The following is a 13,234-nucleotide window of genomic DNA, read 5'->3' as shown; positions in this document are numbered from 1 at the left end:
TGTGTGTGTGTGTGTTGTGTGCCGATATACTTGTAGGTCTCGTTGCACAAGGAAGCAAAGCAAAGAAAGCGGCGTACAAACACACGCACATGCACACGGCAATACGCTAGAAACAATGGCAGAATTTTTGCTTTATGTGGCGGCACCTCCACCAAGCTGACTCAGAGTGACAAAGAGAGCGAGAGCGAGCGAGAGAGGGCGACAGCCGGCCGAAGCCATCAGCTGCCGCGCCATGTGTTCGCGCAAAAATCAGGGGGGCAGCTGCTGCATCATTTGCCGGCTTAGAGAACAAGAACTGGTAGCTAAACTGGTTAGCGGGGGGAAAGGAGTAAAAGCGGGCGATCTGCAAAAATAAAAACTTAAATTCAAGTGAAACACACATATATTGTGGGGTTATTATTATTATTTCTTTTGTCTCAAATCAGCAGCTCCAGCATTTTAATTTACAATTAAAAAACAATCACAGTGATATTTGAATTTTTCATCATCATCATCATCATCATCCTCGTAGTTCGCCTTGTTTTCTGTCTCGGTCAATTGAAAAAGGTTTTACATCTGAGTTTGTCTGTTTGCTCATCCTCATCCAGCTTTTTGCTTCATTTTCATTTCTCTTTGTCATCTTCTAACTGCCTTTGTTCTTGTTTTCGCTGTTGTTGTTGCTGCCAGCTAGCTAACATAGCTAACCCGCTAGAGATCTTGCTTGTTGATGATAGGTGAAGTGCAAAAGCTCGCCGGCCGCAGCTTTGTGGAGGAACATGCCTCGCCTCTCTTTCGTTCTCAATCCATATCGATGATCGCCTCATTGCTCTCCTACTTAACTTTGTTGTTATTTATCTTCTGCGTGTTGGAACTCCTAATAGGATACATTGTAGTACATACATACTTTTATATATTTTTACGAGTTTTTGTTTTTTGTTTTTGTTTAAGGTAAATTATATATTCTTATATAGTTTTTTGTTTCTTCCATTCGTTATAATTGTAATTAGTAAATTCAAACACGTTTGCAGCATAATAATAATAATAATATAGTTGTTGTTGCTATTGTGGTAGTAGCTACTAAAATACAACGTCTGTTTCTTCTACTACTGCTTCCAGCAGCTGCACAGCGCCACCAGCGCTATCGTTGTCTTCTCTTCTCCCAGACTATTGCTGTTCATCGTGCTTCCTCCTAGTTGTTGTTGTTGTTGTCTTGTATACACTGTTCTTCTACGACTGCAGGCTCAGAGCTTTGGAATTAGAGATGTGCTGCTTAGATGATGGTTAGATATATATGTGTGTGTGTATGGATGTGTGAGTCTGTGTGTGGGTTTGTGTATGTGTGGTCGTGTGCTTAGGGTTGTTTTTGTGTCTGTTGATCTTGACTTGGTTTAACTGATTGGTCGCTTCTTCTTCTTTTTTTTTTTTTGCGTTTGCGTTTTGCTGTTCTTGTTGTTGTTGGCTGGCAATTGATTTTTTCATTATATATTTTTTTTCTTTTCATTTTTTTATTTGACAAAACATTTTCGTTGATTTCTCAGAGAGCGCTCGCGCTGCTCTCTCCTAGTTCCGTCCACCCTTCTCATCGCATTCACGTCTCAGATGTCCACTCTTGCCACAGCCATAGCAAGTCTTTGACGTCTCCGGGCAGTTCTTGGAGATGTGTCCGGTGCGGTTGCACTTATAGCATGAGACATTTGCTGGCCCTGTGCCGCGCTCGTTAACCGCATCGGGGCAGTTGCGCACCCAATGACCGGGCTTGTTGCACCTGTAGCACGTCGGATTATCGGCCTGGGTGCAGTCCTTGGAGATGTGGCCAACACCGTTGCAGCGGTAGCAGCGCTCCGCCTCTTCGGGGCACGCGCGTGCAAAGTGCCCAAATTGATTGCATTTGTAGCACTTTTCACGATTACGACGCATACCACCACCGCCGCCGCCACCACCTCCATCACGCATACCACCGCCACCGGGTCCGCCGCCTCCTGGTCCTCCGCCGAGACTGCAGTCCCGGGCAAAGTGGCCCGGCCGGTTGCACTTGTAGCACGTGGCAGACATCGACATTGTACTGTACTTGAGTTAATTAGATTCTGTGTACAACTGTTAACCACACGTTTCGTATCTCCGACACACACACGAGCTGAGCTGCTGCCTGCACGAGCAAAACTGACTTGCGTTAAATGCAATTAAACAAAAACTACAGGATATGCGAAACTCGCTCGCCGTAGTTTTTTCGACGCCAAAAATTAAAATGGCTACCGCACAAAACTAGTACAATGGTATCGCCAGAAATTAGGTATCGAGTATGGAAAAATGCCGCTGGCCAGTCACAGAAGAACGAACACACAGGGATGTTTTGATTATACAATTGCAACACTGCAATTCCACGCGGTATACATTGGTACAAAATACTGGCAATATGCTGCCAAATTTCAATTCGTACAAACGCCCGCTCAAATTTTTGTGTATATGTATATTCACTGTCTATTTGAGTAAAAACAAAAAACAGCTTTGTTTTTAGATAACATACGTTTCATTTATTATCGTTGAGCTTACAGCACAAGTGTCATAGATAATAATCAATTGGATTCGTTTTGTTTTTTTGGTCAGTTGCATTGATAACCCACTTCGCATTGAAATCAACTTGACCCACTAACACGTTAGCAAAATATTCCTCGGACCGATTCGGCTGCCTTCTGTGGTTACACACGACAATCGTTCGTCTGATCATTCCATAAATAAGTAGTCTAGAGCTCACTCTCAATAAGTTTGCTTGTATTACTACGCTCGCCTCACTGTTCATGGTTTAGTGTGCTGCCAGACTTGTCGCCGGCAGCCTTGCCATATGAACGTGCCACCACGAGTTGGCAGCCCTTAAAACTCCAGCAATATTTTGCATCCGTGCAATGTATTTCGGTGTTTTTACCAATAACAAACTAACGCTAGTTATGTGTGCAAAATGTTAATTGTTTTGGTAGTGATTGCCATACTGAGCCAATGCACAGCCACGTCTACGATACACATGCCAGTGACGACTCAGGACATAATTGCAGGTGACGTGTTCTTTGAAATCATTTCGCCGCAAGATCTGGAATATACCTACCGATTGCGTCCGGCCAAGGACTTTGGCGTGTCCTTCACACAAAAGCTGGAGGGTGTGCCCATGGTGCTGGCCGATCCGCCCGAAGCTTGCCAGAAACTACGCAATGCCCGCGAGATGCAGGGCAGCATTGCGCTCATGGACAGGGGGTGAGTTGGGTGTGGGAGGGTGATCGGCCAAATGGTCGTAATCAAAATTGTCAACCTATTTTTAACCTATCTGCTTTATCTATAAACAGCGAATGCTCGTTTCTTACCAAAACGCTACACGCCGAGGCCGCCGGTGCCGTTGGCGCTATTATCACCGAATACAATTCAAAATCGCCCGAGTTCGAGCACTATATTGAGATGATACACGATAAGACGAATCGGGATGCACAAATACCGGCTGGCTTTCTGCTGGGTAAGAATGGCATCATCATACGCAGCACACTACAACGGCTGAAGCGTGTCCATGCGCTAATAAATATACCTGTGAACTTGACCTTTACCCCGCCATCGAAAATCAATCATCCGCCCTGGCTTGGCTGGTGAGTCCAGAATGAAGACAGCGCACAGGTTCAGGATGCGCCTAACAAAAATACGAAACCAAAGTGCATACTTAGTCAGCGCGCGCTTCACATGAACTTTAAGCGTAGTTCCGTATTATGTTTATGTATATATATATATACATATGTATGCATATATTTATCTAGGCTGCAAACCCTTTAAATTATTAGTATTTCCAAATTTACCCTGTGAACGTTAACGGGGCTATAAAGATTGTATCATATGCATTTAAAAACAATGCTTTATTTTGGAACAACAACATGATTTACCTGTAATACTATTTCTATGTCTATAGAAATTCTAAATAAGATTTGTTACCAACATGTTAAGTACGTACATTAAAATTTTGCCAATTAAAGCTAATTCCTTGCCAAGATTATAAAAAGCAATATAAGCCAAAAGGTTATGATTTGTTATTAAATTAATATAACTATTTTATTATTCACTATAATATGTATTTTAAATTTACAAACATGCACAGCTAAAATGATTGTATTCCATTTCTTCAACATTTACAAATGAATATATTTTCAATATATTTAAATATTATATTTTTGAAATCCTCTTCGAAACAATGGTTTGCAGCCTTCTTAATTATACTTGACTAAGCAAAAAAACAAAAAGAAAAACTGAAACTGAACTGAATTTAAGTAGCTAAATTGTAAACAAAAGCAATCCCCTAACAAAAATAGATCCAAGCGTAATTTGTAAATAAAATTGCTAAGCAAAAGACAGTTGGTAAAGAATTGTAAGTTAAACCAAATACTATGCATAAATCTTTATTAAAGCTATAAGTAACCATATGTAAGTCAACTGCTGCATGTCGAGTGTTCACTGTATCAGAACCTGCCCAGGGCACTCAAATTGAGGCACATGCCCAGTGTAAGCACCACAATGGTCACAACGAGTATGGCAAAGCAGAGATAGTTGGACTGGATGGGCATGCGAAAGAGCTTGGCAGACATGTCCAGCGAGGAGGCGAACAGCAGCGTTGAATTGAGATCCTCGGCGGAGGTATTGTGATAGACAAATGGACGCACTCGTATCTGATGCCCGTTGGCCTGGGCATTCTGGCAGACACGCGTCACGGAGCCGGCCACAAAAAAGGGCAGCAGGCCCAAAAAAAGCCACAACATGACGTTGGCAATGTTCAGTAGGACCAGCTTCAAGGCGCAATAGTGGAAATCGAAATCCTTGAATAGATAAACGAGTCCAGCAAATGCGTACGCTAGATTCATGACAATCAGAAAGCACACGGGTATGGAAACATGCTGGTTGACGCGTTCCAGCAGCTTGCGAAACTCGAGAATCTCACGCATCCAGTCCAGCGAATCGATGGAGTGCATCAGCAGCTTGTGCGACAAGGTCTCCAGATGCACGCGCAGCAAATAGCATTCAATGTAGTAGCTGCTCAGCACAATTATCTCGACCAAATCCTGCAGCAATATGGTGCACAACAGGCAGATGCGCAGGCACAGCTCCCAGTCGCGCAGTGCATCGGCCAGCCAGGCTACCTTTATGATCTGGGCCGGCTGCATGATGACTACGCAGCAGGCGTAGCCAAAGAGCAGCAGCAGCAGTGTCAGCGCCACGCCCAGATATAGCCAGAGCATGCGGCACAAGCGTTTCGGTTTGGCTGAGAGCAGAAAAACACGCTCAATGAGATTCTGGAGCTGCTCGTGCTCGATCACCTTGCACACAAGCACCGCGGAGACAAAGCTCAGCAGGTTCAGGGCACTTGGCACCACATATCCAAACAGCAGCTCACCAATGGTATTGGGCGTGCTGGAGGCGGAGGAGGAGCCGCAAACATCGCTGTTATTGCCATAACCACCGGGTCGTATGTCCCGATAGCTACTGAAGCCGCGATCCCCACTGGAAATGCCGAAAATATTGTTATTATTTTATCATCTGTCGTCCGGGTCGCCCACTCACCGATAGCCACACAGATAGCGCAGCACATAGCCCGCCAGGAGCACACAGAGCACCATCAGAGCCTGGACATAGCTGCAGCAGGCGCGCACATTGCTCATGTCCGTAGAGATGGGATTGAGACCAACCAGTGTCAGTATGGCCACATACGGACGCAGAAACTGCAATGTTGTTATTTGTTTTTATTATTGTCAATTTTTACGGGCATATTAAAAAAAAAATTCAATTATATTAGCAATTAGTTTGCATATATCTCCTGATAAAACCACAAATAACTCATACGATTTTTAACACATCTCCTGATTAAAGCACACGCAATTCACAAGATTTTTATTATTATTATTATTTAAAGATACTTTTTCAGAAGATTTGCATTCTGATTTTTTATTATTTATTTATTTTTAGAAATGTTCCTGGTAAGAAAGCGTTTACAATAGTAAAAAAAAAAATAGTTTTCCTGCGCGATCTTCGATTTAAGTTACAGAAATCACGGGAAGTACATTCACTGTATATTGTTTTTGTTCGCTATGTAATTATTTCCGCTATTCGTTGACTATATCGATTGCATACTGTATTACATGTATGCATATACATTTATGTGTATATCCGTTTTTTTTTTTTTTTTTGCTGTATTCGCGTAACGTACCTTGCGTTTGCAATAGTTGAGGATCGCCGATGTCGGCTCATGCTCGCCCGGCTGCTGCAGTTCATCGTGGGTGGCACCGTTCAAGCGATTGATGAAACAAAAAGAGCTATCCGCATTATTACGATACATGATAATCGCAGACAAAGAGGTTTACATGCAACGATCACAATAACAATAACAACAACTACAACAACAACAACAACAACGAGAAGAACGGCGACAACAACAATAAGACAGGCGCAAGCACACACACATAACGACGCGACGGCTCTTGCTGCTGACAGTGACAATGACTGGAACTGGAGCGAGTGGAAAGCGATCGTCGGTGCTGGCAGCACAGCAAACACTGAACGCGATAGCGAGAGCTTCAATGCCAGTGCGAGCGAGAGCGAGTGGGAAAAACTTACGGCGAGCTCATGAAGCCAGGATGATGCGGCGGATGTGGCGCGGCTGCATCGCAGCAGCGATGGCGACTCACTGAGCTGAGCTGTGGCTGCTGCTGCTGCTGTTGCTGCTGTTGTTGTCGCTGTCGCCGTTGTTGTCGCCGTCGTCGTCGCCGTCGCTTTCATCAATTGCAGCTATAACGGTAAATTGAATAAATTGAAACTTGAGTCGCGCACTGCGAGCCGCATGCGAGCGCCAGAGAAGCCGAGGCCGACAGCGATCTCAATGCCGAAGCTTTCCTGCTGTCACGTTTAAGCTCTCTTCGAGCTTTGCTCGCCGCTGCGTGCTCAACGTGTGCTCTCTCCCGAGGGCCCCTTATCAATGGAATATATCTCGGTAACAGAACGCGACGCCTTCTGAGCGCTGCTGTGCACCTGTTACAGTTTAGATAGGAATCAGCGTGTTATCGTGACCGCTATCTATCCAAATTAAACGCCACGACATTTGCACATATGTAAATACATACACACACACGCATTTCGTTGTGTGCGCGCGTGTATGTGTGTGTGTGTTTGCATATAGAATTGTTTTTATGTGCTTTATGTTTTTCTTTGTTACGTTCTCGCGCGATCCGTTTATTATGCTTGATTCGTAGTGAATCAACACGGAATTTGTTTATGTTATCTATATGACTGCTGCCCGACGCGTATTGTAATACCCAACTGCCGGACTGCAGCCGTTCCCAGCAGCCGCATACCCAGTCGGTCGGTACGTGTGGAGCTCTCCGATAACCCAGAGGATCATGCATTGTTCGATGCCCTACACTTGGAAGGGGCGGCTATATGAAGTGTGTGGAAGTGAAATGAGCAAAATATTTAAATGATACTAATAATAATAACAACAAAAAAAAAAAATAATGAGAGAATATGTAATTTACACATATGCTGAATTACAACTTTCTTCTATATAGGTATTTTAATTGATCCGAATGGATATACCATTAAATTCATGTTGTTTTTATTTACATTATTTGCGTATCTAAACTTTTTAATAGCACTCGAAATATTCTAGGTTTTTGGTACCACATTATAGATATTGGAGTATGTCAAAATAGTTTTACATGGTTTTGAAATAATCTATGACATCGACTTTTTTCATTGTCTACCATAAAAGCGCGCTATAGAGTTTTACAAATATATGCAATTTCAAGTGTAGCGCCTAGTTAGGTCGCCATAGCCGAATTCCACTCAATACCGAATCTGCGTCTTTCGCTGCGGCTATCTTAAATGAAATGCGAATAACAAAAACAAAGCTAGAGTAAGCAAAATACAAAACCAATTTAAAAAGTGACACTCAAATTTGTTTCTCTCGCCGCTGAGCCGCCCTTCGGACGATCAATGGGGATCTCGGCTGTTGCTATACCCTGAGTCCACTTAAAATGCTAAATATGGGTACAACGATTTTGTGCGAATCTGTGTAACAGGCAGGAGAAGGTATCTTCGAATCGATAAAGTATACATGTTCTTGACAACATCATAAAGATCGGACTTCGATATAAGTGAAGACTAGCCAGCTATATACATATGTATATAGGTATGTATGTATCTGAGTACAGAAGAAAGCGAACATGTTTTTTATCTGGCTTAAGGATATCTACTAGTCGGGCACTCCCGATTAAGTCATTCTTACTGTTGCTGCTGTTGCAGCTGCTGCTGCCGCTACCTCCCCCCGCAGTGCTCCGCCCGCTGCGGTTGAGTGCTATGCTCGTGCACGCAAGGCAATAAAGTATCGAAATTTACGTTGAAAAGTAATTAAATGAAATTAAAGACAAGTCGCAAGTTGTTTAAACTTTTTGTGACGTCGCCTCGACTTGAATTGTTCTCGCTCAACGTCGATTTGCATGATGGGCAGCCGCAGTCGATGCCGCAGTTGACGTTGACATTTTTGTTGGAGCCGGCAATTTCCACCCGCAGCCATCAGGCATTTGGAGCAGCACCAGCAGCAGCTGGAACGGGCACTGCGGCTGGCAGGCAGGAGATGTGCTGGTCAATGCTGTCATTGCCTGAACTCTGGTCACTCATGTAAATTAGCTGCGTTGTCAAATAATGCTGATTTGTTGTTGGTTCGTTGGCAGACTAACAAAAGCAAAGCTACCCATGCCCCTCATACCATAAAGAACCCCCCCCCTACATACTTTTCTGTTCCTATGCGCTGCCAAATTTGACAGACCGAACTGTCCAATGGCCATCACTTGACGCATATCTGGAACCATGACAGAGCCGGACAGTGTTCGACGTGCAGCTTTTTGTTTAAAAATCAAATCAAATATTACGAGAAAATTTCAATGCGGTTAAATGCATAGGAAATTTTATGCCCTCTCTCTCTCGCTCTCCCTCTCTCTCTCTCTCTCTTTTGAGGTCCAGCCGCAACCGCAAAAACGCAAATGTTGACTCGACACTCGACGGGGCCTCAAACTGGGGTTGTTCTCGTTTACATAAATCCTAAACGATTCTTTAATTTCACGGCTTCAGTGCGATTATTTCATTTAACATTTAATGTTTTTAATTAATGTAAGTTTTTAACAAATATTCCTTGAATTACCCGAAACATTTGTGATTGTTTCATCGATTATTCTCTGCTTGTTTCATAGCAACAAATGACATGCTTATGTTTTAAAATGAAAAATCATTCGTGATTATCTGTTCCTGATACCAAAATATTTGCGAATAAACCATTTTATGAGATACAGATAAAATAGTCACTGTAATGCTTCGATCTTAATTGTTTCATCTCTTTCTAAATTCTCGGGCGTTTTGCTGTTGAAACTGAAAACGAGAACTTCTGAAACTTGGTTCAAAATGATGTCAATTTTTGTCAATAGCTGCAATTGCCCTATTAAACGGAAACATACGGGTCTGTTTATCTATACATTCGTTGCTGCCCAGCCGTGTGGCATGTATTGAGCTGCGTCTTAAAGGGTTTTAAATTTGGCGACACGCCTCTGTGCACACAGATGCTTGCCGCACGCCTCAAAAAAGATCAGATTGTGCGACGTGTCAAGTGTCCAAAATTCAATTAGACTTCATTAGCATTAGCAGCCGGTGTCATATGGTCATTGTTGTTGTTGTTCCTGCTGCTGCTGCTGCTGCTGGTGCTGGTGCTGTCTGGGCCCACCTTGTGGCTGTGGCGTGCACAGATTTAACCGTTTGCAGATTAGCATAAATGAGATCATTAAAATGCGCTTACGTTTGTGTGGGCGGGCGGGTTTGAGTGGTTCGGTGGTTCGTATGCAAGGTGCGACTTCCTTTTGCACGTAGCAGACGCAGCCTGCAAATTGCCTGACTGTAAGTGTCACTGCTGTCGGGGTTCGTGTCTTGGCTACGCTCCTACACCCGCTCACACACATACAAACACAAGCACACATGAAATTTGCATAATTATTGTTGCCAGCTTTGACATTAATGTTTAATATTGCAACTAGTTTTCGGGCATCTTATTGCTACACTTTTTTACCATGGCTAAATTGGGCATTACATTTTGTGTAACGAGTCCGTAAACAAGCAGCCACTCAAGCTGTTTACACTGTCGCACAAATTTCGGCAAAGACGGTTACATATTGTGTTGGCGAGGGTAACTAAATGCCGTCTGAGTATATACTAAGGTAAAAGCTTGTAGTTCCCAGATGCACTGAAAATAGAATTTTGCTTTCATGCTTTGCTGTTAAGCGTTGCTGCTGCTTTAAAATTCGCAATGTGTTTAAGCTACTAGTGACTGATAATGATTAACATTATCTAAATAATAACTCACTGCTGAAATTTCTAATGAGTTTAGGTTTGATAAGGCGTGGCTTAAGTCGATGCAAAATATATAAGGCAGAGCATTAGCAAGTACTTGAATAGGTAGGATATCTACCTGCGCCCTATTTCCCTTTCTAGTAATATTGCGAGTTGCCTTGCAATAAGGATTATATTTAAGCTGAACAACCAAACATATTTTGGTTAAAACTTAAATATTGCATAAGAGAAAAACAAATAAACATCTAAAACAGTGCAGCAAAAACATTATGTACAGAAACGAAATACAATTTTACGTGCAATATTTTTATTATACAGAAAAAAAAAAGCAAACAATATTAAATTAATGCGCACGGCAATTTATCAAAACTTATATTACACAATAGACTAAAAAATGCAACTTAAAGCAAGCAAATAAAATATTTCAATTTAATTGACACTTAAGGAAAAAAAACAACGTTTTTCGAGAGGCGTTTTAAATAATGCTGATTTAGCGACTTGCTCCAAATTGTTGTTGTTGTTGAAATGGATGCAGCTAGACGTATTAAATATATACATACGACGTTGGTAAAATATCGAGTCTGGTTAATTGGCCTGTCAAAAACCTGTTGCTATATGAAGGTTATTTTTTGTAGCGTAGCGTAGTTGTTGTTGTGGCCAGTTTTCTATGGGGCATATGTAAGCCCGTATGTAGATGTGTGCCACAAACATGTGTGTGTGTGTGTGGCGCAAACCCTTTGCAGCCGCCAAACGAGCTAATTTTGATGATATCCACAGTCGAGCAGACAGTCGGTGAGTTTTGGTCCAATTTTGACAGGAGATACGTTGTGGTGGCAGCTGCAGGTGCTGCTGCTGCTGCTGCTGGTGGTGCTCTTGTGCCCTGTGGGTGAAGGTTTGACTGTGTGCTGAGCTGGACTAAAAGCCTGTCGCAGCCTGCAAATTGAATCAGCCGGTGTGTATGTGTGTGTGTGTGTGTGTGTGTGTGTGTGTATGAGTGTGTGCCTAGAGGGCGACGTGCGCGCTCTCATGAAATGTGACCGCAATTGCGGTTCGTTAGCTGCATTTCAGCTAGTCCACATGGTCCACATGGCAATGGACTACGACCAGGCCCGCTGTTGCACACACATACGAAGGCACATTCTATGGGCAGGTGGAAAACGTGCACAGGGGCCGCCGAATATAAACCAAAATGGGCGTGTGCCCAGTTACAATGCAAAAGCATTGTGCTTAAGTGGTCAACTGACCAAAAGCACTTTGACCATGCGGTGCACGCGGCCGCTGCGCTCAGTTAGCCCTTTAAATTGTCGCCACCCGGTTTTATTATTTATGACAAAATGCCGAGTATCAAAATGGCAATGCCAAGCATTTCGCTTGGCACTTAGCGGCAATTAGTAGCCGCTGCAGATACACAAGCACACCCTCCACACGCACACCTGTTGTCGCTGCCTGAAATCACGGCGTGTGTCGTCGTCTGAGATTTGCGCGCCCGACGAGCGGCATCAAATGTGGCAACCGGAGTCAACGCTGCCAACTTGAAGGTAATTACGACAAAGACGCACATCCTAGGCACATCCGGTTAGGCACGCACAAAAGCACAAAAACTTGTAGCTGCCAGCTACCTGCCGCCGCCCACAGTGCCTGCTCCCATCCCCTGCCCCTGCTGCAACAACTCGACAACCAACTTCGTGCTGGTTTGACTTTTCAACGCTCGACAAAACGTGACAAGCATAGCGAATCAGCGGCCAGTTTAAAGGCTCGCAGCGTCAGGATATGTCGCCAGGATATATGTGCGAGTCCGGGCCTTAACGGCCTGACCTACTCATGAGTGCCAAATGAGTTGTTAGATCAGAACTACGAACGGCTCTCCAGAGAAGTTTATTCAAGTCAAGGCGCAGGCGGCGGCTCATCCGCAGACTGTTGCTTATTGCCCTTGGTTGGGTGTGTGTCTGTCGGTGTGTGTGTGCCTGGCTTTTGTTGGCTAACTAAATGTTGTTAGGCAAAGTAAACGCCATTGTAGACATTGGCAAGCGACCGACAGGGCCACAATCTGCTGCCACGGGCGTAGCTGGGCGGGATTCAGCATCGACTCGACTAAATGGCGGCTAAACTTTTTAAAACTAATGATGCTGCTGCTCGCAATTACTTGAAATTGTGAACGTTTTATTGTTGTTATTATATATTATTATTCTCAACTTATATCGGACCTTCCGATTTCCAGTTACATTCTGCCCCTCAATAATTCCTGTATGTGACGCCCCTGCGTTCCGCTTGGACCTATCCACATGGAGCTTATTACCGTGCCTGAAACACAACGCCGTCTCCCTTGAAGTCGTCATCCTGGCATGGGTGCAGCTTTATTAGAAATTTCCTTTTCTGCCGCTATCTTTTTTCTATTTACCTCAGCCAGGATACAGAAGCCGACGTCTAAGACGCTCCGCTCCGCTGCAGCACGGCCGCACTGCAGCTGCGGCACACACACACACACACACACACACACACACACACACAGCCGTTCAGGAAATGCCCAACTGGAGGTATTATTTCGTGGCATGTCCTGATATCCTGGCGCTCTGGCTGCCTTCAAGTTGTTGACTCAACCTGCTCATTAATTTTTTACGCTTAATGTGTTTTTCTAATGATTTTTAAATTGCTTCTCAGATTTCAATTTTTTGGTTTTCAGCATTGTGCAATATTTGGTCGTCTGGCCTCCTTTACTATCTCCAGCGAGCGGCTCCTTATTTGTGTGCGGCCCTCCTTGGAATAAACCAAATTCGAGCCAAGTGGAAGTCAAAGTTAAAAAGCGGCTCATTAGCGACTCATGTTTGTATCTGCGTGTCTGTGTGTGTGTGTGTGTGTG

At 43.7% G+C, this 13,234-nt stretch overlaps 3 protein-coding genes across 4 annotated transcripts; 1 reads left to right on the top strand and 2 right to left on the bottom strand.

Annotated features, from left to right (window-relative positions):
- Positions 1 to 383: 383 nt before the first annotated feature.
- Positions 384 to 2,362, bottom strand: CNBP (CCHC-type zinc finger nucleic acid binding protein). Its single transcript, XM_015174717.3, has one exon. It carries the CDS (start codon positions 2,035 to 2,037, stop codon positions 1,540 to 1,542), a length of 498 nt encoding a protein of 165 aa, XP_015030203.1. The 5' UTR covers positions 2,038 to 2,362; the 3' UTR covers positions 384 to 1,539.
- Positions 2,363 to 2,575: 213 nt separating this feature from the next.
- On the top strand, positions 2,576 to 4,355 carry LOC6626694 (PRADC1-like protein). The gene is made up of 2 exons (XM_002049383.4): positions 2,576 to 3,222; positions 3,312 to 4,355. The coding sequence occupies exons 1-2, from the start codon at positions 2,933 to 2,935 to the stop codon at positions 3,604 to 3,606; spliced, it is 585 nt and encodes a 194-aa protein (XP_002049419.1). The 5' UTR covers positions 2,576 to 2,932; the 3' UTR covers positions 3,607 to 4,355.
- Positions 4,356 to 4,384: 29 nt separating this feature from the next.
- Positions 4,385 to 7,275, bottom strand: GrlHz (Gustatory receptor-like Holozoa). 2 transcript variants are annotated; one of them, XM_015173974.3, is made up of 4 exons: positions 6,607 to 7,275; positions 6,200 to 6,253; positions 5,557 to 5,714; positions 4,385 to 5,496 (listed from the first exon to the last, which is right to left on the bottom strand). In XM_015173974.3, the coding sequence occupies exons 1-4, from the start codon at positions 6,766 to 6,768 to the stop codon at positions 4,461 to 4,463; spliced, it is 1,410 nt and encodes a 469-aa protein (XP_015029460.1). In that variant the 5' UTR covers positions 6,769 to 7,275; the 3' UTR covers positions 4,385 to 4,460. The 2 variants fall into 2 exon arrangements, with proteins under 2 accessions (XP_015029460.1, XP_002049420.2); XM_002049384.4 differs by having other exon boundaries at positions 6,200 to 6,305; positions 6,607 to 6,777.
- Between the last annotated feature and the right edge of the window lie 5,959 nt (positions 7,276 to 13,234).

This window comes from Drosophila virilis, chromosome 5, assembly GCF_030788295.1.
Source record: "Drosophila virilis strain 15010-1051.87 chromosome 5, Dvir_AGI_RSII-ME, whole genome shotgun sequence".
In the NCBI taxonomy this organism is placed as follows: domain Eukaryota; kingdom Metazoa; phylum Arthropoda; class Insecta; order Diptera; family Drosophilidae; genus Drosophila; species Drosophila virilis.
The sequence above is the reverse complement of the archived record's forward strand: the minus strand, read 5'-3'. Positions and strand labels throughout refer to the sequence as shown.